General features: G+C 38.9%; 1 protein-coding gene across 15 annotated transcripts in view; it reads right to left on the bottom strand.

The window, feature by feature from the left end:
- LMO7 (LIM domain 7) overlaps window positions 1-26,491 on the bottom strand; it is a 130,063-nt gene extending 103,572 nt beyond the window's left edge. For 10 of the 15 annotated variants that reach the window (XM_082767684.1, XM_082767683.1, XM_082767680.1 and 7 more), the window contains exon 1: window positions 26,413-26,490. In XM_082767684.1, the coding sequence (XP_082623810.1) occupies window positions 26,413-26,475 (63 nt within the window). In that variant the 5' untranslated portion in view covers window positions 26,476-26,490. Of the gene's footprint in view, window positions 1-26,412 lie in introns of all 15 variants that reach the window. The other 5 variants (XM_082767672.1, XM_082767681.1, XM_082767682.1 and 2 more) reach the window with 1 other exon arrangement.
- Between the last annotated feature and the right edge of the window lie 285 nt (window positions 26,492-26,776).

Below are 26,776 nucleotides of genomic sequence, written 5' to 3'. Positions count from 1 at the left end.
ATAAAAAAAAAAAGCATCTGAAGAACTATGTGAAATCTCTCCATACCATTGTTTTGACTAAAGAAGGAAAACAGTTTACATGTATGACAACAGCAGCACTTGGGTTTCAAATGAACACAGGGGAAAAAAATGTTTTCATGCATTTTCAGTTAAAATAGAAACATGAATCGAAATATTAAAAGATAAGGGTGTATTAACAGATATTAAGATAACATTTGTCTAGCGAAACTGTAAAAAAAGGATTAAAGGAATACATTTTTGCTGTAGAGGTACTAAAATTACATTTGTCTAGCACGTTATTGTCTTGGTATTTATAACTAATGTATCCACTTTGTTGTAATTGAATATTTAATTACCTTGTTCACGTAAAAGAAGAGATAAATGCAAGCTTGATGGTTGTATTTCCCAAGTTTATAGCCCAATTTTATTATTATTGTAATTCCAGGCCAGGGAGTATATGCTACAAGTTTCAGTACAAGCTTTTAGCTCATTAGCACTTATTTTGTAGGAAGGACTTTAAACAATGGAGTATCTTACAGCAATTAAGAAAAATATAACACAACTCCTCTTCTATTTGGAAGCTGGTCTCTATTGAGATTATTTATGTAGGTGGCAGAGAGAGACAGAGATACCAAATGAAATGTCCCAAACCAAAGCACATTTCAGTATTTCAGTCCCAGATTACACCTAAACTGCTTTACTAGTAATTCTGGGTGTGTTTAATACTTTGAGTTTTCATATAGTTTAAATCATTAACACTGTAGATACACATGGTTCTCCAAAGTGGATGGTCAGAACCACGAGCAAGCCAGAGATCTAATGACAAGGTTTTGTAACCACATTCAGCACAAGGAAAAAGTCACTGGATAGAAAGAATAAGCACACAACAGGGAAATGTTTCAGATATAATTGCTTTCACGTGTTTAGAGAGGTTATTCATGCGTGGAAGTCATTTCTTGTTATTACTGGAGATTTTTCAATCTTTTGAATTTTTCAGTCTTTACTGGAAGCTGTACTTTCTGCAGCATACCAAGACATGGTTTGAGCAAGCTGCAGTCAAAAACACAACCAACCTCCCCCCCCCCCCCCAGCCCCTTTTGCACATACACCCACACTCACACATATGCGGTTTGGGGAACCAACAGCCTTCTGACTGCATCTTCTCTCTTGTCTCCACATTCCCTAGCTTTTATATCTCCTCCTTGCACATCCATGTTTTTCCAAACAATTTCACCGGATTTACTTAGCTTGTTAACAAGTCAACAGATGGGCAATGAGCAAAAGAAATTGTGCAGAAACTAGCATTTAACAGGGTCAAAAGACACCATCAAGGCAATTAGTGTCACATACAGAGTCTGGAAAAAAAAGCAGTCATGGCACCAGTTCCCAATAAGCTATGGCACTTAACATGAATTGCAGCGTTTCAAAATTCCAATGTTATCTAGTGACAGCTATGTAAGAAATAAACCATTAGGTGGAAGTTGCAGAAAGTAAAGCTGAGTTCACTGACTTCAGCTGTAGAAATATTATGTTCTTCTCTCAATTTGGAATAATCTTCAAGGGGAAAGATTAGTTTAAGGGAACTCAATTGGTTTTACATGTTCAAATCAAAATAAAAAACAAGACTGTAAAGCTCCTGAATACTATTATGTTTAGTTTTCTTTAAAAAATTAAAAAATTTAAAAAATATTGAAATCTACAAATGCATTTTGAGAAGTGAGAGTGAGAGTGAGCAGTAGAAGCAGCCATAAAGAACTGCAACATCAGGTTAAAAATATGTTAAGGGATTTTTTTTCCTTAAGTCTCAACATTTAAAGGAATATAAACACAGAAATAACTATATTAGGATTCTTGAAATACACTGTACGTGCACCAAGTCACTAGACTGGAAGTAAGACTTTCGAAGGCTCCTTATCCCACTGCTCATAGCAATATATTGCATTACACGTAATGAGCTCCTAATATTACAACATTTGATGGCAGAGACCATTGCCACTGCCGTGCAGCACCACCTAATGAGAGACGCCAGGTACAACAAAGGACCAGAGACTGTGCTTACATGGAGTCCCTCTCTTTGGCAGGAGATGAAAGAAATTGCCTCTGGCAAAGAAATTAAATAATTGTAGACAGAGGAGGAAGGATGGATACAGAGGAAATTGAAGTCCAAGAGAGCTGCAGAAGGATGTTGTTCATCTGAAAAGACGACAGGAGCAGAACTGGAAGAGGCAGTGTATTGGTCTGGGAAAAGGAAAAGAAATTAGAAGTTCAGTAAATTTTGCTGACTAATTTTTCTCTCTGATTATGTTTTTGAGGAGCTCTAAAATAAGAATGCTGCCCTTGTAAAGGATTCAAAGATAAAGAAATATCTAGTAAACATGCAGCAAGTTACTGAAGTACTTTTATGATACTGTGAGATCATAGAAATGAACATGCTTTCGTACCTGGTCAAGCAGCTCTCAGCTTTTCAAGGGATCCTGTTCCAGCTATGCTGTGTTCAAGACCATCCCATCATCTCATAGGAGATTTGGTCCTAGCCTGCACAGTAGCCTATGCTATTCACCCATTATTGTCCATGATATCTTCGCCTACCCCAGATGCCATCCCTTTGAAATTTGAAATGCATTTGCCTTCAAAAAGTAAGAAGTCATTACTAAGAGAAATCAGGGATCAAGCTTCAGTCGACCATAAGAATCAGGACTTCACTCTTAAAGATGAAACTTTTTTTAAAAAGGTCCCTTTTTATGCATGACACTGCCCTTTCCTATCAAAAAGCTTCAGTCCAGTCAGCATTTGAGCATCTCAGACAATTACACCACTAGCAAACTCCAGTTCTGCAGGGGTCCCTTCTGCCTGGTATTTCCCTTTTCAACACCACAGAAATGTCTACAACTGTCAGAATTGTAGGTGACCCAGCATTGGGCCATCAAGATGATCAAGGGACTAGAGCACCTCTCCTCTGAGGAGAGGCTGAGGAAGCTGGGTGGCCCCAAAAGGAGGTGACAAGTGGCAATTACTGCTGTGGCCACTGCAGGGGAACAGTCTGCCCATCTTTCCTCTTAGCCTTTGCCACTCCCCACTCAACCTTTCTTTCAGGCTGAGAACTGACAGAACCAAAAGTGTTAGTCAGCCACCTCCAGCATGACACTTCCTTCAGCCATTTTATTGCTTCACCACACATGAAGCTTTTTTTTTCTTAAAGGAACCAAACTGGTTTGACAGAGTGCTTCCCTCCTCACCAGGGTGTGCTTAGAGGAACCAAAGATAAGTCTGACCGTCATAGCAGCTACACATGGTTGCTATGTGCACTGCCCAGAGGTAGGATTTAATAGCTAGTCAAAAGCAGCCAACCTCGCCCCCTTGTTTCAGAACACAATTATAATTTGCTTATATTATGATCTCCTTGCAGAAATCATAGAATCATTTAGGTTGGAAAAGACCTGTAAGATCATCTAGCCAGACTTTATGCTAAGGTCTCCTTGCAAACAATTTAATGCCCTTCAAGGGTGAGGCTGATATTTTCTAGGGTTTCCACTTGACTCCATTAAATATTTAAAGTAGGGATCCTCAATATCACTGAAATTAAACCAAATATTTATGATATTATTCAAAAATTCTGTGTTGCTGAAAAATGTATTCTTCTCGAGGGACTATCGACAAATAGGATATATCAGGCAGATGCACGTAAATTTTTGTGTGCGGACCTACACTCATATGTAGAAGAAATAGGGGTTCCAACCTTTGATGTGCTGGTTCATGTATACTCACATAATCTCTTCCAATTATACAGCCACAGCAATTAGAAAAAATAAAACCCCCACAAGATGTGCACACACACAAAAAACCACACCAACATGCATGCAGGCAAATCATATTAGAAAATCTAATATCCAGAGTGATAAAAAAATTCTTGGAAGACTACTTGGTTCCATGAATTTGTAGCATTAAGCTTGGGTATTTTAACCACAGAAAAGACATAGCTTTTGGATTATAAACAGATGCATGCACTTGGGGAATTTTTCACCAATAACTTAACTTCCTTTTGTCTTTAAAGTAATAATGCGTTAAGTGGAGAAATATTATCAATAATCCATGCAGTTTCTCAAAGTTGAAGAATATCTTTTTCACGAATGACAGATTTTCTTCTGCTCTAGGCAAGATGCCTCAAGCATTTCATCTTTGAACCCCAATGGTTTCCTATGATCTGATGCCTTCCAGAGCACACAGATTTCAAGAATGTCTGAAGTTCTGCCTAGCAACAGAGACAAAGCACAGACTGCCGCAATATAAACATTTTCCTCTATATATACTTCATGAAGTTATGCCAATTTCTGGTGCTTGATCTGGTAATTAATTAACATTTCTAAATGAAATTTCCAACATTTTGTTTGCAGTTCAGTAAAGCAGCTGAAGACACTTCTCCTACCATAACAAAAACAAAACTGGGAAATGTTTTTAACATTAGGTCACTGCTTTATCAAAGCAGAGTGACGTTTTTGCTTTTTTCATTTGAAACTCCAGACAGAAAGGAATGGTACTTCATATCATTGATGTTATTTCCTGTGCAAGATTTAATTTTGTTTGGGGGCATCACAAAATAATGCACTTTATTGGACACACATCCTCTTAAATATTTTCAGCCTGAACAAAAGGTTGGATTCAGCTTTGGCTTGAAGCATCCAGACCCTACTTGCACAACATGCACAGACTAAAACAGGAATTATCCCATTGAATTAAACTAGTTGTCCATCCTGCCCAGCATCCTGCAGTGACCTGCAGCAGGTATGCAAGCATGTTCCCGGGGTGGGGAGGGATGATACCAGTACTTCCATATTTAGAGTACAGGAGTTCTGGCCTTCTCTATAATTAAGTGGTAAAAGACATGGATTAGGAGAGCAGCAAATCTCTTCACAAACAGTTCTCTTGCATCAGAAATCATTACAGTATGAGAAAATATCACCCATAACTTTTCCAACCCATCCTACTTCCGCATATAGCAAAGAAGTCTCTAAGCAAGTAAGCCTCAAAAAATAATATTAAAAAAAAAAATGATATAGAGTAGGGTAGGGGAACTTGTGTCCAGGGAAGGCTGGAAATAGCTGGAATATTAAAAAGACATTGCATGGATCTAATTTTTATTTTTTTTTTAAACTATGGCATGTAACCATGAATATGTCACAAAAACCTCACATATTTTAGGCTGGCCAACATTCTCCGAGACTGGTATGTCAATTTGAGGGCCTGCATTTATTTGGGGTATAAATTCACACAGAATCCGGGTGTAGCTTGAAAACTGATCTCATGTATCTTCTGACATATTCTGACCTCTGCTGTCGTAAAGTGGAATTTATTTTGACAATCATTTTTTTTCTTTAAAGTACTGCCTTCAGCTGAATAAGAGATTTTCAGTACCTGCAATTATCCAGAATAAAGAAATTATGGGAAAGCTACTTTTATTTTACACTCTGAAGCACAAAAATTAAGTGCCCAAGCTTGTCTTTTCCCCTCGTATTTCTATTATCCTGTCAACTATTATAAATTGCATATTTGATTATTACATAAATGCACATAGGCTATTATTTTAGCATCTGACTTGACACATGCTACTAAGCTGTCCTAGCAACTTTTCTCTGGGAACACATTGGTTCAGGCTTGTGCACTACGGCACTGTATTTTTACCAGCATTATGATAGATACTAGCAAAGTAACCTAGCACACCAATATACAGACTCCACTGCTAACACAAGCCTATGCGAACAAATGGTTTTAGGTGTATGCAGTCTTAATCTCATTTTCACTACAAAACTGTTCTACAATAGACCAGCAAGCTTTTTTTTTTTTTTTTTGTACAAGTCTAGGAAGTTTATGGTGAATTTTGACAGCACTGTTTGGAAATAAACTCTGTTCCTAACACCCCATACACTAACATCACTGAACACAAATCTGGATGAAAGGCATCCATCATGATGTGCTACTTTTAACCTGCGCTTTTCATCACAGTTAAGACTCCTTCCAGACCTTAGCCTTGAATATTAGTCTTTAATATTAATACATATACAGTATTCATCACAGATGCTCAAAGAATATTTGTTCTTCCTCTCCCATAACAACTGACACTTCAAAATCAAGCCACACGATCTCTATCAGACTTCCTGTTCTCCCTCAGCTCTAAGATGATCAAGGTCAGATTATAAATACTTGATCAAATAAGTACAAACCTCAGACTATATCTCCCATTAGGTAACATTTTTGACTAAGGAACGTAAAGACAGTGGCACAATGCCCAGTGCCACCAGTTTTACTAGTGAATGCACTTTTTAGTCCATGTTTAACTAGGAAAGAGATACTAATCTCAAATCAATAAGTTCACCCTGATGCCAAGAACCTACCTACACACACCATTCCAATAGTCACCCCCACATGGTTTTATGGTTTCTTTTGCCTTTAGTTGCAGCCACCATCTGCTGGAAACTACAACAGCAAGTGCCTCAAAAATGTTACTGCAGCTCCAGCAACAAATGCCTGGTTATTACTGTCAGCAATGGGTTGTATCAAATACCACAGATGTCCTGTATGTTTTCACTTTACAATTAATATTCTAAAAATGTGGAAAAACTTTAAGGCATGTCAAGACATCTCAGTTTCCCACATGAGGATTTTTACTAATAAAGACAACAGGTTTTCACGATTTAAGACAAAAGCCTGAATTCTGCTGTCAGTGTATAAAGACAGCAGTGTATAAATTGAACACTGCCCTGCAATTCAACTCAAAACATTATTTACTCTTCTAAAGGCTGTTACAGAATCTGTTAAGTGTTCAATCAAAACAACAAGATGCTCTGGTTAGTTTTGTTTTGTGTACCAGAGTATTCCAGCAAAACTGTGATGAGAAAATGAATCATACCACTGTTTATTTAAGGCTATTAAATGAGATGTCTTTAAGAAATAAAAATTAACAAAAATGAAAGAAGTGAACAAGAATCCCATAATTAATGTAATAAAGAGTCTGGAAAAAAATAGCAAAGACAAAAATATGAAATGATTTCTGTAGTCATGCTAGAAGAAAAAAGAAGGAAAGAATGGGTCAGGTATGTGAAGCTGAATAAATAATTCATGACAAGATGGCTGCGATGTTCAGTTAAAGAGCTACCTGTCAGATTCTTCAGAGGAGCATAGAATTGGGAAAACAACAAGAGAGTGTAAGAAAAGCATACAAGATGGTAAAGCCTGGGGAAATTTACTTAATTATGTTCTTGCATGTTCTAGAGCACACTCTATGTCATTAGCGATTCTTTTTAACTCAAAGGGCTGGAAAGGTCTTATTAACTGGAAAAAAAATAATAATAAAAAAAACAAAGATACTTTAGGCACGTGAGGGTTCGAGAAGAAACCAGAATCATAAAAATACTTAGTCTGGTAACCTCAACTTTGGTTTCTAGAAAGCTATTAAAAATTGTTGACTCTCCCCACCTGCTCCCAAACTGTAGATGTTTTCAGGGAGACACCACTCTGGTTTGACATGTCATGTAAATCTGTTTTTTTCCTGCTTTGGTAAAGTAGATGGTCTGGTACATAAGAAGGAAAACAATAGACAGGCTATAGATGGAATTAAGTTATGCAACTGGCAAAAAAGATGCATAACTAGTTAGAGACAGACAGACTGTGGAAATCCAGTCTAGATAAAAAGATTCCAAGGCTGTGATGTGGAAGTAGAAAGAGACAACACACATATATGGAACATTTTTCTGAGGTGTAACATCAAATGAGGATACAGAACTAAACTGGATCCAAAAGAAGTTTTTTTGAATTCCGTGACTTTTTAGCATGTTCTTCACAGAACTGTGTGGTGGACTATAACCATACTGCTTCTAAACCCAAACCAAAAAGCTGTGCAAGCATTGTGGGGGAAGAAGAGCATTTGTCATTCTAATCATAAATTGCAGCATCAGTCTAAAAATCATCAAGAAAGCATTCAGCGGAGCTTAGTTACAAAATCTTAAAATAGGACAACTGGACACAAAAATAGGATAATTCTATACATTTCAAAATGATAAAAATATTTTTTTAATAATAGATTTCAACTCAGTTCATAGTCAGTTTTTATGCAGTGCTGCTTCCTTAAGTGGGCGTTCACCAATTTGCATGCAGTTGTCCTATTCATAGTTTGGTCCCAGCTAGAGAACACACTATTGCTGGCACTGCACTTGAAGACAAGACAAAGAGGCTTAGGGGGAAAAAATAAATAAATATATATATAAATATATAAAGAGTTGAGATGTAGAAGGAACACTACTTTGCAAAGTTCAAACTAATTCTCTGTTCTTTGATAATTTGCAGCAAAGATCATCACATATTAGGAAAGAAAAATTAACCATACAAGCTACATACCATAGACTAGTTTGCCTGTTTTTAACAGGTTAAAAAAAAATTTATATGCCAGGAATGGTCTAGGCATAAAAATATCCGGTCTTACAAGACAGTAGTCATGAACTACGTGACCTCTGAGCCCTGTATGCAATTTCGACATGAAAGACATTATTACTCATTCAGTCTCAACATCTGAATACCAAACCAAGAGAAAACTTTTAGTTAAGCATGTATGCATTTGCAGGATTTAGGGCGTAAGACAGAACAAAGATTTTTTGTTGCTGTTTTTGGTGTTGTTTTGGAATTAGGTACATCACAGCAACTGCTATAAAACACATGATAAGCTGAAAGCAAAAAATGTCTACAATCAGAAGTTAATTTATAGGATTTATGGTCTAAAAGAGAACTCAGAAGTTCAAACATGTTTCTTATGACTTGATGTTATGGGAAAAAAAAAGAGCAAAAAACAAAAAACAAAGAAGTCGTATATCCATGAAGGGGGTGATCAGATACTTCTCTCCCCAAAACACAAGCACCTGTAATTATACAGAGTAGGATAATTACCATGTCTGAAAATACACATTTTAAGTGGCACTTACGCTATCATATATAACCTAAACACCAGACCTTTTATAACTAATGTAATGTTAAAAATTGCATAGGGAAATAAGACATTAGAACTTAGAAACTAAGCTGCTGGCTGAATCTAGTTTATGCACTGTGATAAATTCTGCTCACAAAATAAGTCCCTCTACTTAATTCCCATCACTTGCTGGGAATCGGGGGGAAGAAACTGACCACTCCTAATGCACAAGACTGTTAATAACGCATAGTTTAGGGATGGTGTTGGCAGTTCCCCTGTGCTCCTCCAGCTATCTGCTGCCCTGGAACTACTGGAGATGCCTGCAGAAGGGTAGGAGAACACATGGTGGTGGTGCTGAGGATGTCTTTGCACAGCTTACTTTCTGCATCGCCATGAAGATCACATAATTGTGTCAGACAAGAGGGGAAAAAAAAAAAAAAAAAAAAAGACAACACATTCCTTTTCCTTTCTACAATGTAGGGGTGTCTTGATCTGGAAAAAAATAAGTGACTAGCCTCCAGGCTCTGGTGGACCAAGTACTGTTTCTGGGCACCTCCAATTAGAATTGTACAGGAGTAGGGCAGCTACCAGTGGAAAGGGTTGCTACAGCTACTCCATTGTTTTCTTTGAAGAACCACATAAGAAAAATAACAGGAACATTTTTGGAAGGGAACATTTGAAGTAAGTTCAGGTTTGGACTTCATTACTTAGCTTTTGGTCACAGGTGCTATATGAATCCACCTGTTCAAAGCCAGTCGTTTAGACACACAAAAAATGCTAAGTTTTTGCCACCTCAAGGCAGACAATGCAGAAACACTCACATTGTCTTGCTACCAGAGGAAAGAATGGAAGAAACAAAATGGGACAAAAATGGAGATCTACTGCTCATGTTTGAAGTAGAGAAACAGGGTCAGAATGATGAGATGAGACGCTTCTGTTGCCTGTTCCACCTCTTCAGCATGCACTGCCAGCGAGGCCAGCACAGCGCCTACATATCTTAGGGATATGGTTTAGTGGGGACTGCTAGCATTAGGTCAGAGGTTGGACTCAATGATCTTGAGGTCTCTTCCAACCTAGAAATTCTGTGATTCTGTGATAACCCTGCCGCAATCAGTGAGGAGGACATCCTTTGCTACCCCTTTGTCTTGTACCTTGCCTTCATTTATTGCGGGACAAGGCTCATCTCTGTGTAAGTCCAGTTCAGTCCAGTACAACTTCAACACCAATTTTAGGGACACTTCACAGGACCCCAGTCAATTGAGAAAACCCTAAGGCTTGATGAGCAAATGTTTCATAGTAACAGCAGCTGGCACACAAACCTCAAAAAAATCCCAGTTATGGAAGTCAAAAGCTGGTAGATCAGAGGCAGCCCTCCAAGATTTTGTCTGGATAAAACTTTTAAAGACACGCTAGCCAGACCCCTATCCTCCCCAAAAGACAAACAAAAAACAAAATAACAACAACAGCAACAAACAGAAGGATACATGTATAGTAAACACTACATATACAGATGCCAAATTCAGACCAGTATGTGTCTCTGTCAAAAGATGACAAGGTACTCTCAGTCCTTGCATCAAATTTGTCAATGGAGACTACAGGGTAGATTTGGGTTCACTAAAAGCAAGCCTAACAGCATGACTCATCTTTCATTCAATGGTTTTCAATGGATACAATGGCTTTCATTCATTAAAATGAAAATTTAATATTATTAATAAAATTTAATTAAATTTAATAAATTTAATAAAGCAAATTAAAATTAAGTAACATCCGAGAAAACCAATAAGGAAGTGATTTTTACCTACATGGATGGAAAATATATTGAGTCTACAATATAGCTACCCAAAACAACAAAAAAGAAGGTACAATATAGCAATTCTGAAACTTGCATTCAACATCATTTTAAGATAATTTATTCTGGAATGAAAGGTTTTTCTTATAAACACTGATGGAAAGTTGAAAAACCCTGCAAAATACCTTCTGAATCCTTGGGTGACAGCAAGTCGCAGTACACTGTAATGGAAGACATCGTTCACAGGACCTTTTTTTTTTTTTAAACCAGCAAAATGCTTATCACTTACGCTAGCTTTGCTTTGTGCAAAGTTCTCAGATTTGATGAAAATCTGAATTTTCCATAACCATATTTCTGCTTAAAAAAAAGACAAAAATACTTAACATAAAAAATATTATGGCTGAAAACTTTTCATAGCTCTTTATAGTAATTATGTAAATGTTGCAAAGAATGTTGTACTACTTGAACATACGTTGTTCAGCTTAACAGAAAATAACTGACACAAGATATCAACTCAGCTCCTTGATCCTATTTTTCCTCCCCCACATAAATGAAACATTTGTTCAATTCACAGCATCTGAACTCCAAATACACATTTTTTCAGTATGACATATTGAGGGTTATTTTAAGATGCAGGAATGCCATTAATTTGTGCCCCTTAGCTCAGCAATTTGTAAATGATTAGCTCTAAATCACTGACACAAAGTAAAATCTGTCTAAGCCCATTTCATCCAACTACTAGCACTTAATTTAAACATGATTTCAAGACCTAATGCCTAAAAGACAGAACATGCTATTTATTATAATACTGAAAAGAAAGCCTGTTGTGTGATAGTTATCTATCTACAGGAAGACACAAGCAATTTAAAAAAAAAAAGCTTAAAACTCAGTCTTTTTGGATTCCTGAGATTTCAAACAAGTACTACATTTTTGCTGGTAAGAAAGCCCATGAGGAGCAAGTCTAGCATGAGATGCCACTGTCAAGACTTTTATATGATGTAGGGAGGGAAATAAGAGTTGGATTGAGCACAATGCTTTTTAAACACCTATTTTTCTGTTTAGAAGAGACTCATATACAGGAGGTTGCAAGTGTCCGCAAAAAAAAGAATTTAGAAATGTAATTATGCAGGAAAGAAATGGGGAACTCCAGAAAGTTGATGAAAGTTTGGCTTTAAGGGGGAGGCTCTCAGACCAGCAGCTTTGAATGTGGCAGCAGACACTACTTTGTGTTTGTTCATTTTTAAATCCATGAAACAGACACCTACAAATTTTTTTTTCCATCCCCAAAAATTCATTAAAAGTCAAAGCTTTGGTCTGAAGTTTAATGCCTTCTATTTTTTGCTTTGTTTTGGGCTAGCCTTAAAGGAACAGTGAAAGGTTTTAAATTGGCAACATCATTCACCAGGAAATGCAAGTTACCTGCTCTTGGGCACCTGGGAAATGGATTTGTGCCAAGTTCCTCAACTTTGAGGGGGGAAAAAAAATCTGGACTTGAAGAATTTCCTGCTGTAGTTAATGACTTGCTTAACTTAAATTTAAGTTAATCACTATGAAGGAACAGTAACAACGAAGAGTTCTATATCACCAAATATTTTAAAGTAACAGCTTTAAAATGGAGCACCAGTGGTTAACCAGCACCCTCTTCAAGCCACAAGATGTAGGATCCCATTAGGATTAAAGGAGGAAAAAATAAAAAGCAGTAACCAGAGTGACATCACTGAACCATAAGTAACAGATGTCTAAGGATCTACACGCAGCTGTGCAAGGCCCCTGTAAGGTCCTGCTCCTGAACCCACCAGGATAGCAGAGCTGGAGAAGAGGAGAGGAGAGAGGGCACCTGTGGTTCCCTCTGCCCAAACCCATTTTCGAAGAGCAAAAAGGATTTTCACCAGATATTTTCAGTTCACAACCATATGATGGCTGGCTCTTTAATGATTCTGCAGGTCTTGCTTTTTCAAATACATGTGAAAGTCAAAGGAATACACAACAGGGAAATTTGGAAAAGATCGTCTGGAATTGCCTTCACTTAAACAAAGAGAAAAGAACTTTACTAGTCCAATTTCTAATTAAAAAAAATAATAATAAAAAACAAAAGTTCATTCTTATTTATTTAGGGCAGTTACTAGGAAGTTTTATAAGTTGTTATCCACCTGAATGGGATCATAATAGGGAAGGTGCACACTGAAGCACAGAAACCCAATGCAGATCACTTCCATAACCTCAGAACAGTGATTTCAAATTTTCAATCTCTTCCACAGTAAGTGTTTTTGTCTCCAATTGGCAATATTTTCTCTTTTCTTAAAAAGAAAAAAAAAAAAGTCAAATATGCAGTCAGCCTGCTCCAACAGCTCCTAGCCAAGATGTTCAGCTGGGCACTATCCCAACTCTGATGGATAACATGAAAGCAATCAGGTTGTTTAGCATCCTATGCAAGTTACCAGTGATTAATTCTCAAATCCACCAGAACACATACAAACAGAAGTTAGCACAAAACATCAATATTTAAATTCAGCATTATGCTGAATTTAATGTTAACTTTGATAAAGGAAGTCACCAGACTGATTCTGGGACTGTAGCATGAGCTACATCAGAAGGTCCAAGTGAGAATATTCAGAACAGAGAAAACCCCACTCCACAGATGGCTTTTGATCTGGAACATAAATATTATTTATTTGCTCTTAAAAACCACACACACACACATCCTCCTCCAGCCATGGGTACATCTAAAAGCTGCTGTGGCAGACATTCGGCACCATTGAACCATCTTCAACTTTCTCCCCCGCAAACTTAATCTCTGCATAGCTAAACATATATTAACAATCGAAAACCACAAAAAAATTACGCTATTAAGGGGGTAATTAATGACTTCATTTCAGTTTAGCAGCTGATTTTTGGTTGGCCTTATACCAACAGGAGCTTGAAAAGAAACTATTACACGAGAATAAGATTCTGAATAATCTTGCGAGTTATTAGTTGGCAGTTTGATGTGGCCTTCAGACTTCAAAGGACCCTTTTACAAGAAAAGAGGACAAAGGCAGTGAGGCCTTTAACATCTTTTATGGTAAATAAGATAGAAAAATTGACTACGTATTAGAAATCTGATGCTTTCTGATGAAAGCAAACTAGAAAGCTGATGAAAGCTTATTAGAAAAGACTGAACTTTGCATGAGTTTCATCAACATTTTAGGAACCTGGAATTATCCATCAGGTTTTTGATTAGAAGAAGACAGTAATCTGGAAAGTAAACAGCAAATAGTCCAGTAACAGAAAAATCCAGGTAGAGTTTCTGCTACATTGCTATCAACAGATGCCTGGGATAACGCGCCAGATTCCAGCAGAGCTTTTGCCCAAACATTTACTACTAGCTTAAGGGAAATCAGGTCCTCCATTTCTGGGCACCAGCAGGTCCTCCCATTCTGGGCACACAAAACTCAGTAGTTTTCCTACTACTTACCCTTACAGGCTCACTTTTCCCCAGTTACGAATGTATAGACACACACTGACATTTTCTGGCATTAGAGAAATTGCATGGTAAGGTCTACTACTAAATAAATACACTGCTGATAATTAGACCATGGAGAAACAAAAGCATCTTCCCCTTACCAGAATTCACTGATGAAAAAAACAGCAACAGCATATGGCTTAAAATTAACGTAGTGTGAAATGAAAAGCACAAACCTTTAAGTGGAAAGCTGCCTAATGTAATTTGCACAATTACCATTTAATTTAAGAAGCAGATCAAAGAAGTGCATCATTTACATTCTTCAAACATTAAGTTTTCAAGATCAAAGACCTCAAGTATTTCCAGACTGCATATATGGGAATAACATGGTTAGAGTAATGAATCTATGCAGAGGGAGAACGTGAGCTGCCAGTTTGCTCTGTGCAGCAGTTTCCCCATCAGAGACTGTAACAAGTAGTATCTGCAACAAGCATCATCTACAAGCACTATTTAACACTATACATATAAGTAGAAGCAAGGAACTTTGGGCTCAAAACTAACATTATGCTGATTTTCTGACTGCTGGAGACCTCTTTCCCTGGAACTATCCACTGCTTCAGAGATTTTTCACAACTTCAGGCTGACAGCTATGTTCTAATAGCTCTTATACAATGTTCTAGAGGTCATTAAAGACTTTACTGCCAGTCATTGTAGGCTTTAACCAAAGCTGTGTTTTCATGACAGTGCTCTAGCCTAATTATGCCAGAAGTTTAATACAAAGAAGTGCACCATATATGTATGCCAAGACATGTCAGTCTAATTTTAGCTTAAATAAAAGAGAAACATCACCAGCAAAACTGATGTTTTAATGACCACTGGGAGTTGCTATAAGATGCTGTGATCCAATTCAGTGTAAAATAAGAAGTGTCCTGGCACTTATATCCAGGAAATTAGCACAACTGTAGTTCACACTGAAGATCCATGCTTACTTCTGAGGGCCTCCCAAAAAAAAACGCAGCTTAGAATTCAAGATTAAAACCAGATTTTCTTGGCAGAAAACCAGAGAGCATTACAGATGTAAGACCTACAGTAAAACAAGAGATGATCATTTAAACTGAACCAGTAAACAGGAGCTGCTCATGCAAGTTGAGATTGCTAAAACTTGAAAGAGTTGAAGGATGTGACAACAACAAACAGGTAACATAACATCAACCATCAGGTTGAGAATATTGCTGTATGATAATATTCAATCCCCAGAGTTTCTTATACAATGAGGAAATCCTCAATACATCATACTGCCCATCAGACTGGTCACACCAAGAGGGTGGATTTTTATCTACCTCTTCTTCATGCTCCCTACTTTCCTTCTTAATCACAGGATTAAAACCATATTAAAATTAGACAGGAGGGGTTATGTAATGCTAACATTTACACAGAGATTTAGTTACTTTTATCATAGCATTACACTTCCAATACAGCAAAGGAAGGGTCATGTGAAGTCCACATCCCTACCTCTATGTAGGAGAGGATTTAAGACAGCTTGCTCAGAATAAATTTCTGATACACACTTCTCATGGTAAGGATATTGCACTCCGTAACTAAGACTAACAAGCTCTTAAGAAAGATGAACAGCCATTGTGCTTTTGCAGTAGCTGAGAAACTTGTGCATTATTGGTACTTTGAGAAACAAACTTGCTGATAGACAAAAGAAGTTACATAGAAGTAAGATCTGTACTTTTAAAATCCACAAAACAGAAAGGTGAAACAGCATGGTGTAACAGTCTTCAATTTGTCAGATGAAGAAAAGGATTAGCTATGTCCTGCTGAAATCAGCTCACAGCATCCTAAGCTCAAAGGATGTTGATGGTGCACAAGGCTGTTGCATACACATGTGCTCCCGCTAGATCTAAATTAGCTCTCACAGTTCTGTGTAGCTAAGCTACTTCCCATACACGGCCTGGATCAAGCAGATACATGAAGCCAGAACTCATGAAGGTCATAAATCTGCATCTCTGACAAAAAATAAAATCCCTATGACCAATCTCAGCAACTTTATACTCCTCTGTAGATCACAATAGTGACCAAGTGGCTAAAAATTAGTACATGTCACATCTACCTCAACAAGCAACCTACATAAAAGTGTTTCAGGAAGGGACACATTTCTTTACTTGAGTGGAGGAGCTTGTGCTGGGATTGGGATAAGGAGGATACAGAGATCAGGCTCTCTTCTCCACATCCTCCCCTGTAATAACATCTGTTAAGCTGAGCCTGCATCAGGTTCTTGGGCCCACAGGCTCCACAAAACAGGGTAAGAATAAAGATAACACGTGGCCATAGCACAGCCACAGCATAGCTGGGTTGGAAACAGTGCTCTAAGGAAATTTAAAAATAAAGACCGAAGTGGGAAAGGCTGGCATACCTTTAAAGACAGATGACAGACGCCTACATCCTTTCATATTTCACTCCCCCCCATCTGAAAAGTAGATCTCTTTGTCACACTATCACATGAGACACACCCTCTGCTCTGCCTCCTAGGCTGGCTGCAGAGGAAGGAGAAAGCAATCCTATGAGTCACTGCTGGAAACCTGCATGCAAACATCTCCTCACCAGACACAGGGAACAAAATTAAAGTCAGCTTCCCTACCAACTCTGCACAGGCATTGGAAAAATGTTGCTTAGATCTCATGTTTTGTTCCTACGACAGAGATAGGGTTCTTTCAAGAAACTCACTGACATGAAGACCAAATCTTGTTGCTGAAACATGCACATTAAGTATTTCAGTCTGACAAAATAATCTGTTGCACTGAGAACTAGACAACTGATAGCATTGTTCTTAAGCACAGTATATCCACACAAGTTTAGAAAAAACTTCTTACTGTAGTTTTCCAGGAAAGATCAAAAATTGTTGCCACAAAATTTTAGTTGCTAGGCTAAATATGTATATATACAAGGTAAGGTAAGAAAGAAGGTAAGAAAGAAAGGGAAGAAAAATAAACCACATATACATGCATGTTTTTTTCCAGACAGGTCTTACAGTAGGCTTCCGTGCCCAATGGCAGATGAAATAGATGAACACTGATTTTACAAATACAAAATGAGAAGTTAGAGTGTAATAAATACATTCATATACTTAGAATACTCTGAGATGGTACTGCTCCCCCCTTCTCTTTTGAATGGAAAAAATGCAAAACAATGCATTTGAGAAACCAGTCCTTAATACAAAAATTCATAACTAAAATACTCACAAGGCAAGAAATTCACTCCTCTAGGAAGAAAACGTAGCTGTGTACAAACAACCTTAGTAGCACATTTCTCATCTTCACTTCACCAACCTCTCTCCTTTGTCATTTCTCTGAAGCACAGAGCTCCCAAATACATCCACTGACACTTGACGTGCAGAACTTCCTGGAGTCTTTAACGATGCTCCCAAACGAGAATACAGCCCATGTCTGCAAGACCTATCCCAAAGTCACAGACAACTTTTGGATTTTATCAGATGCATGAAAGCTAGGCCATTAGCGAGTAAACTAGTGTCTGCATTTTAATGGGGATTTGTCTTTGAAAAATTCGTTGACACGTAAGGCTCGTAGCTGTGAAGCAATACTTTCCTGAATAATCATTAAGACAATGTTTATTATATCAGTCTTTTTTCCTCTCTCTCTACAGCATCAGGCAAATGTCTGCGAGAGATATCTATCTCTCACGCCTTCTTCCTCATCCCATTTTCATTCAGTCCAAATAAAAGCAGCTCCACACAACTTTTTCATTGGAGGCAGAAAACTCACTAAGAAGATGCCCAGATGACATTTCAAAAATTATACAAAGGCTCTGTAGTTATCTCAGATAATCAATATTACTTTATTACAACCCTTCTGTATTGGCAGACAAGTTTACAATCAGATGCCTAGGTCATTTTTCCTCAGGTTTACATTTTAAGGTAAATCAAAAACATGTATTTTGTCAGTGAAGGTATTAACGCCAAAAGAAAAGGACACAAGGAGGAACAGAATTTTTTCCCATTCTGGAAATGTAGCTTCACCTACTCTGAAATAGTACCCAGAGAAGCATTTCAGGGCAGTACCACAGCTGTTGGTAAAAGCAAAAAAAAGTAAACAAAAAACATGTGCACACAAGTGTAGTGTCAAGTCTTGATCTCAGTTTTACTTCTTCTTCTTCACAGTTACTTTGACATCTGGCTTTGTTCGCTTGCATCCTTTATCACATCATGAATTACTAACTGATGTAGTCATTTGACTGTGTAGAAAGTCTCAGAACAATCTCTATAAACTGGATTTTTCAAATTCCTTCCTGAAGGAAATAAAACAGAAATAGAGGGGCCAATAAAGTACTTCCAGGAAAGAATTTGCAAGTAGCACCAGAGATTAGATCTGGGATTAGATTGCACCCATGAACAGCAGGCAATCACTGAAGAACAGCTGGGCGAGACAGCACAATACCATCTAAAGTATTTTCTCCAAACAACGAAACTCCAAGACATAAGGGCTTCTTCTGCCATAGCGGAAGATGCTTGATAAGCATATCAAATACTTTCAAATGCTTGGGCCCAGAAACTCCTGGCAGAGTTTCTACTTAAAACAGTTTCAACTGTATTTTTAAGCCTTATGAAATTCATCCTGAAGACATTATTTATGGATGGAAGCCAGCCTCCCTAATTCAGGTGTCTAGCTTATACCTCGACCCCAGGCGCTTAGTGAATGACTCCCACGTCATATAAGAAGGAGATACAGGCAATGAGCAGAAGCAGGTGATTTTAGAGGCCTCCAGGGAAGGAGAAGGTTTGTCTCAATTCAGGTGTCTGCCTCTTCATCTCTTCCATGGACAAGTTGCACCAGCTGGGTTGCAACCAAACAGCTGCCATCAAAATGTGAGCTCCGCCACTGCCACCATTGCTATGAACACTGGTGGCCCTCACCCTCCAGGAGCCAAATGCTGCAAAATTAACAGAATCAGTTATTACTTTCTTCTTGTTCCTTTTCAAATTATTCTCTTCTATTTTACACATGCAACTACCCTAAGCCACAATTGAAAGCTCCAGGGGTCAGCAACACCCTAAATACAGCTTCTGTGTAGCATCAAGCAGATACCTTTCAGAGATTGCTTCTGTGCATCCTTATGTGCAGACTCATAAAGCTGATCAGCTAAAATAAGTACAATACCTTAAACAGTTGAACACAAACAAATGCTACAGAGCAGGCCAGGTCTCCATCATCAGAAGGACGCACTAAACCAAATCACCGGAGGGTCAGAAACCCCACTGCCACCACAAGAGGAGGCAGGAGAAGCACATACCAAAGGCTGGAGTTTCACCAACACCTCATTGCTATAACACAAAACCACATTGTTATGGAACTTACTCTTGGAAGACGGGCTGGCCCAACACTTCACATTTTCTCTATGTTAATTGAATTGATCTCAAGCCAGATATTCCTTTAGAGATATTATAGGACCACGATTTTGATTTTTCTTGGCTAATATACTAATAACTGTTTCCCAAAGCTAGTATATTGGGTTTATTTTCTAAAAATAGTGATTCAGAGCTGAATCTGATTCTTACATTAGCTGATGAAAAAACTGCCAACACACCCTGCACTGGAAAACCATAAGGCAAGCCAATAAACCTCAGGCTGGTCTAAGGTAATCCCAGATGTTTTGTACCACAAATGCAAAACACTGTTGAAATCAAGTTTCCTTTCTCGGTGGAACACAAATGAAGGTTTTACTACTAAACATTCAACTGGAAGCTAGCATACTGTAAGTCATATCCATACACCTTGCTTTTCATTTGAAAAAAAAATATATATATATATATATTGTACTACTCATAAAAAGCTAGATTTACAACTGCTTGCAGCATGAGGAACTAAAGAACCTACATGTATTTCAAAATAGCTTATCCACTGCATTCCTTTAAAGTTAGATTTTCTGCTGGATTGACAGCATTCAGCTATGTGAAGAACAGCAAAAACAAGACACTCCTTCCAAGGTAATTCACAATAATATGTAAGGTGTGTCAAGCACACCGTAAATTACCAGAAGCATTTCTAGTACACTGTGTCTAAGAACACATGCAGACTTTTTAAACTGATGAAGATGGAAAGTCCATTTCATAAATGATAAAGTTATGTCAGTCTCATAAAAAAAAAAAGTAGTGTTTTGTTATTGTTCCTAATTATAAAAAAAATAAAAATCCCTCCTCCAAGAGTGAAAGGAACTTTAAAGACAGGGAGTGGTAGGTACAAGGAACAGCTGGAATGTATCTGGTTCTTAAAACACAATAAAAACCTAAGTGTTTTCCAAAGCTCAGCAAGATCACAGCCTAATGAAATATACCAAAGTGCTCTTTAAAAACTTAAAGAATTTGGACCAAAGGAAAAAAAAAAAACGTGTTTGACACAGAAAAGGTGCTAAAAGCATACCCACTAATGTAGTAAATATATATATATATATATATATATATATTCCTGAACACAGGAATCATCATCTCACCTCCTCCCCCAGACTACAAGAGGTAAACACACATGACCTCGCAAAACTTAAGGAAGGATCGGGTCACAGTTCAAAAACAGAGCAAAACAAAAGAGACAAGAGGAAAAGAACAACAGTGACTCTACAACTGACTCTAGTTGGTAACCACATAATACAAAAGAAAAAAGTTTAGTCAACTTTTTCTGTAGATGCCCTTAAACAGCGCTACAGTTCCCAAACCTACAAGACTTTTATGTCTCTAAATTCCACAAGTTAATTATTTCCCTTTAAGTGCCTGCAGATGCTGATTTCATGCAAAATATTAAAACACTGAAAACTAGAAAGAGGCAGCTGTCCACAAAGGAGGCAGCCACCCTGGGAGCTCAGCTAAAAGCTATGCATGCCCATCACACACTGGTGTGAGGACTGACATCAAGCATCTCAGAGAAACGCAAATATAGTTAACTTGACAATATGTAAAACCCACCTTGTAGGACCTTGGAAATAGACTTTTTCTTCCAGCAAATAAATCAATCCTGCTTTTCTCTCAGACATACCTCTGTGAATACCAAAGATATCTTTCCCAAGCTCTGGGAAGCTCCTTGTCCCATGGATAAGGTAACAGAGTGAGCAGTGTCCACCCAGCTAAATCAATACTACTGTCACTCTCTCCCTTGAAATCATCATTGCTATGCCTGTTTTATGACATTTTGTCAAAGTGTTTTTAGAGCCTGCAGCCAATGAGAACTTTATTTCCAGGATTTAAATTCCTACAATATTTATTTAACAGGTATACTTCTGTAACAATCCATGTCTATATATTAATTGGATACACTTAGATTTACTCCATGCAAGGGTTCACTGCCAAGAACCTACACACAATAATGAAATATTGATGCACCTACCTAATGGGGGCTTAAATACATCCCTTATGCAGAAGTGAGGCAGAACTTTGGTGGTATTGCTGTAACACGTTCTCCAGAAACCAGCCCACCCAGGTTTTATGACTTGACAGAATTAGCCAGTATTAGACACGGGTTAGGCAACACAACATATAGGATTTGCCTTTTCTTGCAAACATTTTTCACTCTGACACCATTGAGTACAACGACTGGTTCTCTGCACACCATCTGAAAATACCTCATTCAGAAACAAGAAGAAAGCTTTTCATAATGATTACTGCCACTGAAGTAAATGCCTCTATGAGAACGGGATTTGAACAGTAAGATGAGTCTGGGCCAGCTTCTCTCTCTACAGTTATTTCTCCCATCTGCCATACCAGACTGTATGCATTAGATTCATGCTTGGGGGAAAAACAAAACTAAATAATCACTGAGGTAAGATCTCTATGCAAATACAGGAAAAACATTGCTGCTAGACCTCTTGCTACATTTGCAGAAGCCATAAAAATATACAGTAGAAATGCAGAGTCTGAACGGTTTCAGCAAATAGAAACATTTGGTGACCACATGTCAGAGACCATTCATTGGATTTGATTGCTTTACTGCTTGTCCAAACCAAAAGATTTTAGTAAGCAGTACTGGCTCTCAAGTTTTGTCCTGAAGCTGACTCTTTCTACCAAGCAACTCCTCAAGTCTGCTTTTCAACTTTTCCAGGCAGAGGTACATGTGCATGCAATTCTCTTTCCCAGAAGAGAAGTCAAAAAATATATACATGTATTAATTTCGCCAACAACCAAAGTGTAAGAGATGCTTCCAAATCACAAAGAGAGATAGCTTTCAACTCTGAAAAGCCTACTGTAGTGGAGTAATGAATGAAGCTGTTAGCGTACACACAGCAGCATTCAGCAAAAATCTGATTTATCTATCTGCTTAATGGCCATGGCAAGATTGGAGCTGCAGAGCTGTCTTCAGTTGCCCTCCAGATAGGCTGGGGTCCATTCCTCTAAAGCTGCCTAGCAAAAATGATAAAAGCCTTCTCTTTAGAAATAGCACCTGTGCAATACCTCCCTCCATCAACACTGGGCAGTGCTGGTGATGGAAAGGCCTCCTCCTGTTGCACTGCAGCATCCCTGCATGAGAAACAGCCCAGGACTAGGGGATCTTGCTTGCCACTCCAAGGCTGGTGTTCCCAATGACAGCATCAAGTGAAATGAGCAGCTTTCAGAACATCTGACTTCAATAACACCAGATCAGCCACTGGGGGAAGAGGGTCAGATGGCGAGAGGCCCTGTAGCAGTTTGCAATACTAAAAGTGACTTGGCCCAACACCCAGTTTTTACTTGGGTGATTCGTCAGTGTTGCTCCATTTGCTTTTCTTTTCCTGGAGCTCTGCTGCTTCACTCCAACAATTCATTCAGGCACACGCTCACTTCCCACCCTCCCTCAGCCAGGATTTGTACATGGTGTACATTTGACTAGTCTGCGGCGAGGGGAAGAAAAAAATAGAAATCAAGCATTATTTGCCTCAGGGCACGCTAACTAAAGATTTACAGACTTTGCAGGTCAGGTTTCAAGTTGCTTTAGCAAACAATTTCAAACCATAGACATTTACCTGAAGATTAAGGTTCATTTAAGAGACAGAACACAAATGTAAAGCTGGGAGGTTTTACAAGAGAACAGCCCCTCTTGAACTCTGAAACGATCCAGGGTGTCAGTGGGGAGAGGGCCCACATTTCAACTTTCTTTACACACACGGACTTGATGGTGGACTGCAGAGAGGAAGGGGTAGGACTGCCCTCCTACCTCCTGAAACAAGAGTGCAGGAAACACAGACCGGGCAATTTGGGATAGTTAATAGCTGGGTAGGAATGCTGGGTTTTGAGGACTAGCTCTGGTTTTCTGAAGCTATAATATGGAACAGAATGTAGTAAAATCGTTGTAAAAGCCCAGCTATTTCTAGTTCTGGCAAACACAGCTCTACCTTAGAGAAGCTATTTCTAAGCTGCATTATTTCAGCATTTTATTCTGGTCTCAGCACACACCATATGCCCAGCTAAGGTGCTAAATAAAGGCCAAGCTGGATGTGATTTTGAGCAGCAGCAGTTGCTACACACACAGCTCAGAAGACTCCAAGAGCCCCAGATGCATGAACCCAACAATGTTGAGCTCTGGACAAGCCATCAGCACAGTGGCACCTGAGAAGATTTGGTGTTTTGCAAGAAAATCACTACTCTTTCACCAAAATGAGCCTGTGTGCTAGACAGTCAGCTTTCCAAGAGGGACTAATCATCCTCAATTAGAGTTTGGGATACCAAGACAAGCAACAACACCCCCCTGCCAGTTCTCCACAGTACGCAAAACCTCTTTTACAAGAGGCTGGGGGACTTTGCATTGTAAAGACTACAGACCTGCCTAGTCTACATTATCATAAAATATGCCTGAACATGAACTTGAACTAAAAAAAACAAACACAAAACCAAACCACAAAGTCTCTCCTTAACAAATACCAGACATCAAATGCAATTTTTATTGTTATTGCTTTTAATCAGTTTTATTTTAATAGCATGGAGGTTTCAGCTGGGAGCAGGCAGAATGTGGACCTGAGCAGGGCACAAGTTGCTTTCTCTTAAAAACTTCAAGAACAGATGGGGGAAAAAATTTGGGGGAGGAGAGGGGAAGAACACCCCAACTTTGTTTCATTTCCCCTCCCACTCCCTGAGACCTGACAAATACAGCTACCCATTCCTGGAAGGAGAAAAAAAAAAAAAGAAAAAGAAAGAAAAGACCAGTCTTTGAGCTCAGGTTTTCTGATTTATTTATTAAGTCTCAAAAACTAAAAAACTCTTTACTGAAATACAGCAATATGCTAATGTTGATTTCATTAGCAAAAGGAAATGTCAATGGTTCACAGAGAAGTTTTTGCTCACTATTTTAAATACCTATTAGCTAGTGTTTGTATGCTTTCATCTTCCTCTAACTTTAGAGGAAACTGACACACACACCAAAAAACAAAACAAAACCCTTACAAAATGGTAAGAACTTGAAGCTCATAAATATTTGTGAATCTGCCTCACCCTTGGAATCAATGGCTTAATCATTAGGAGTAGGTATTGTTACAAGTTTCACTCTCACTCACATGCATACCATTGCTTTGCACCAAGGTTCACAAAACCTTGGGATGTCTCATTACTCTAAAAATGTCTTTCTTCTCTTATACAACGGAAATGGTTGGCCTTGTGTATTTAGTTTATCTGGATTTAAAGAGTAGAGCAACACAACAAACCCTCTGAAATAAAAACCTTGTTTCATTTGAAAATAAATATTTACATTTTCCTTCAACACTACAGAACTTTTAACATCCTGTTTATCAACACCTTCAGGTTTTTAAGTTACTTTGTTTAAAATAAAAGTTTATTCAAGGCATGAGTTTAAAACATTACTTCAAGATGAGAAAAGCTTTCACATCTTGGAAACAAAGTATAACCAGATAACCTAGGAGGGGGACGGAGGAATCTGAACATTTCCACTACAGAACAAATAGCATCGACCTCACGCTTACATAGCTTTGCTATTGCTCCCACGTGCTACTGGCAAGCAGGGAGATGCTTTTGTTGCATGGCAGAGCCAGCCAACATCATACAGAAAGAGGAAAATCCCCAAACTCTTAAATTAAAATTTTCAAATATGGTATAACATCATCTTCACGAAGCTCTCTAAAACAAGCTTTACCAATTTAAAAAAAAAAAAAAAATGCAAGAAATATATAAACAGGAGAAAGGCACTTTAACAGCCTAAACTCATGGATATCTCTTAAAATTGACACCTGGGGATACCATGGCTGCTTTAATTACCTAAATTCACAGATAGCAATTACACTTGAGAAAATCATTTGTGATACCCTTACCTACGGTGCTGTCAGTTCAAAACTCTCTGCCCTCCCTCAGTAGGATTTAAGCACTAGATGTCATTGTTTTACAGAGGAAACAAAGAAGTACGAACTCAGGTCTCCACAAGCTTGCAAAGATGAGGATAAAAAGTACCAGACCCCATCCTTTGAATATTTACTGTTCTGAAAGTTATTACTATCGTGTTTGTGACCACAGAGGTTTCGTCTCAGGCGGACGGGTGGAAGGGTACACAGAAGTAAGATGAAGTTATTTGGACATTGAAACACACACAGAGGGATTGCTGAAGTTCACCTTTAGAAGCACAACATGTCCCAAAAGGATGGGCAGGGTCGGGTCTAACACCTCTTTAAACAGCATCCCCACTGCTGTCCTCGCTTTCCCGCTCCCACCACGACTTGACTCACAGCGAGCACTCAGGTGCCTGTTTCCAACCTTTTCCCGTGCATTACTGTATTGAGTGTGGTGACTGCAGAAACATAGGTATTTAAGACAAGCTACGTACAGTCAGACACTAATGTTTAAAAGAAGAAAAAGAGAAAAAATAAAAGAGGAGAGAAGTAAATGACTGTAATTTCAGGTTACTATTTCCTACGCTCTTCACAGGCAGGAAGAAGAGCGCCTTTAATTCAAACCGTCTCAGAGCAAGAGCGCTAAAGAAGTAATTTAGGAGCCGGGAGGAAATTGCGAGCCCTAATTACAGGAGCGGAGCCCTGCCAGCCTTTAATCCAGCCGTGGGGAGGGGGGAGCCGGCGGTACCGACAGCACAAAACGACCCCTTAAAAAAAAAAAAAAAAAAAAAAAAAAAAAAAAAAAAAAAAAAAAAAACCAGCAGCCACGGCTGCTCGCAAAGAAACGAAGCTGAGGAGCGGGACCCCAGAGAGACCCCGGCCCCCCTGGGAGCGGAGCAGGGGGACCCCCGGGGGCTTTCAGCGCCTCACCTCCAGCCACCTCCGCGCCTCGGCGAACGCCGCCTCGCACTCGGCGTCCTCTCGGCCCTCCATGGCCGGGCAGCGCTCGGTCCTCAGCCGGCAGCGGCCGCTGTCATTCAGATGCCTGCTTTTAACGCTCCCGGCCCCGTCTCCTCCCTCCTTTTCTCCCTCCTCCTCCTCCTCTTCCTCCTCCCCCTGGCCCTCGGCGACCGCAGGAATCCGAGGAAGCCGCTCGCTGAGAAACCGCACCGCGGTCCCCGCCGCCTGCCGGGCACGGCTGGGGACTGCCAGCCTGTGGGGGCGACACCTTGTTCCCTGCCTGCCCCTTCAGGGACAACACCTTGTCCCCCCACCGGCCCTTCAGGGCCACCAC

Source organism: Aythya marila, assembly GCF_965140915.1.
Source record: "Aythya marila genome assembly, chromosome: 1".
Taxonomy (NCBI): domain Eukaryota; kingdom Metazoa; phylum Chordata; class Aves; order Anseriformes; family Anatidae; genus Aythya; species Aythya marila.
This window is presented reverse-complemented; position numbering and strand designations above follow the sequence as displayed.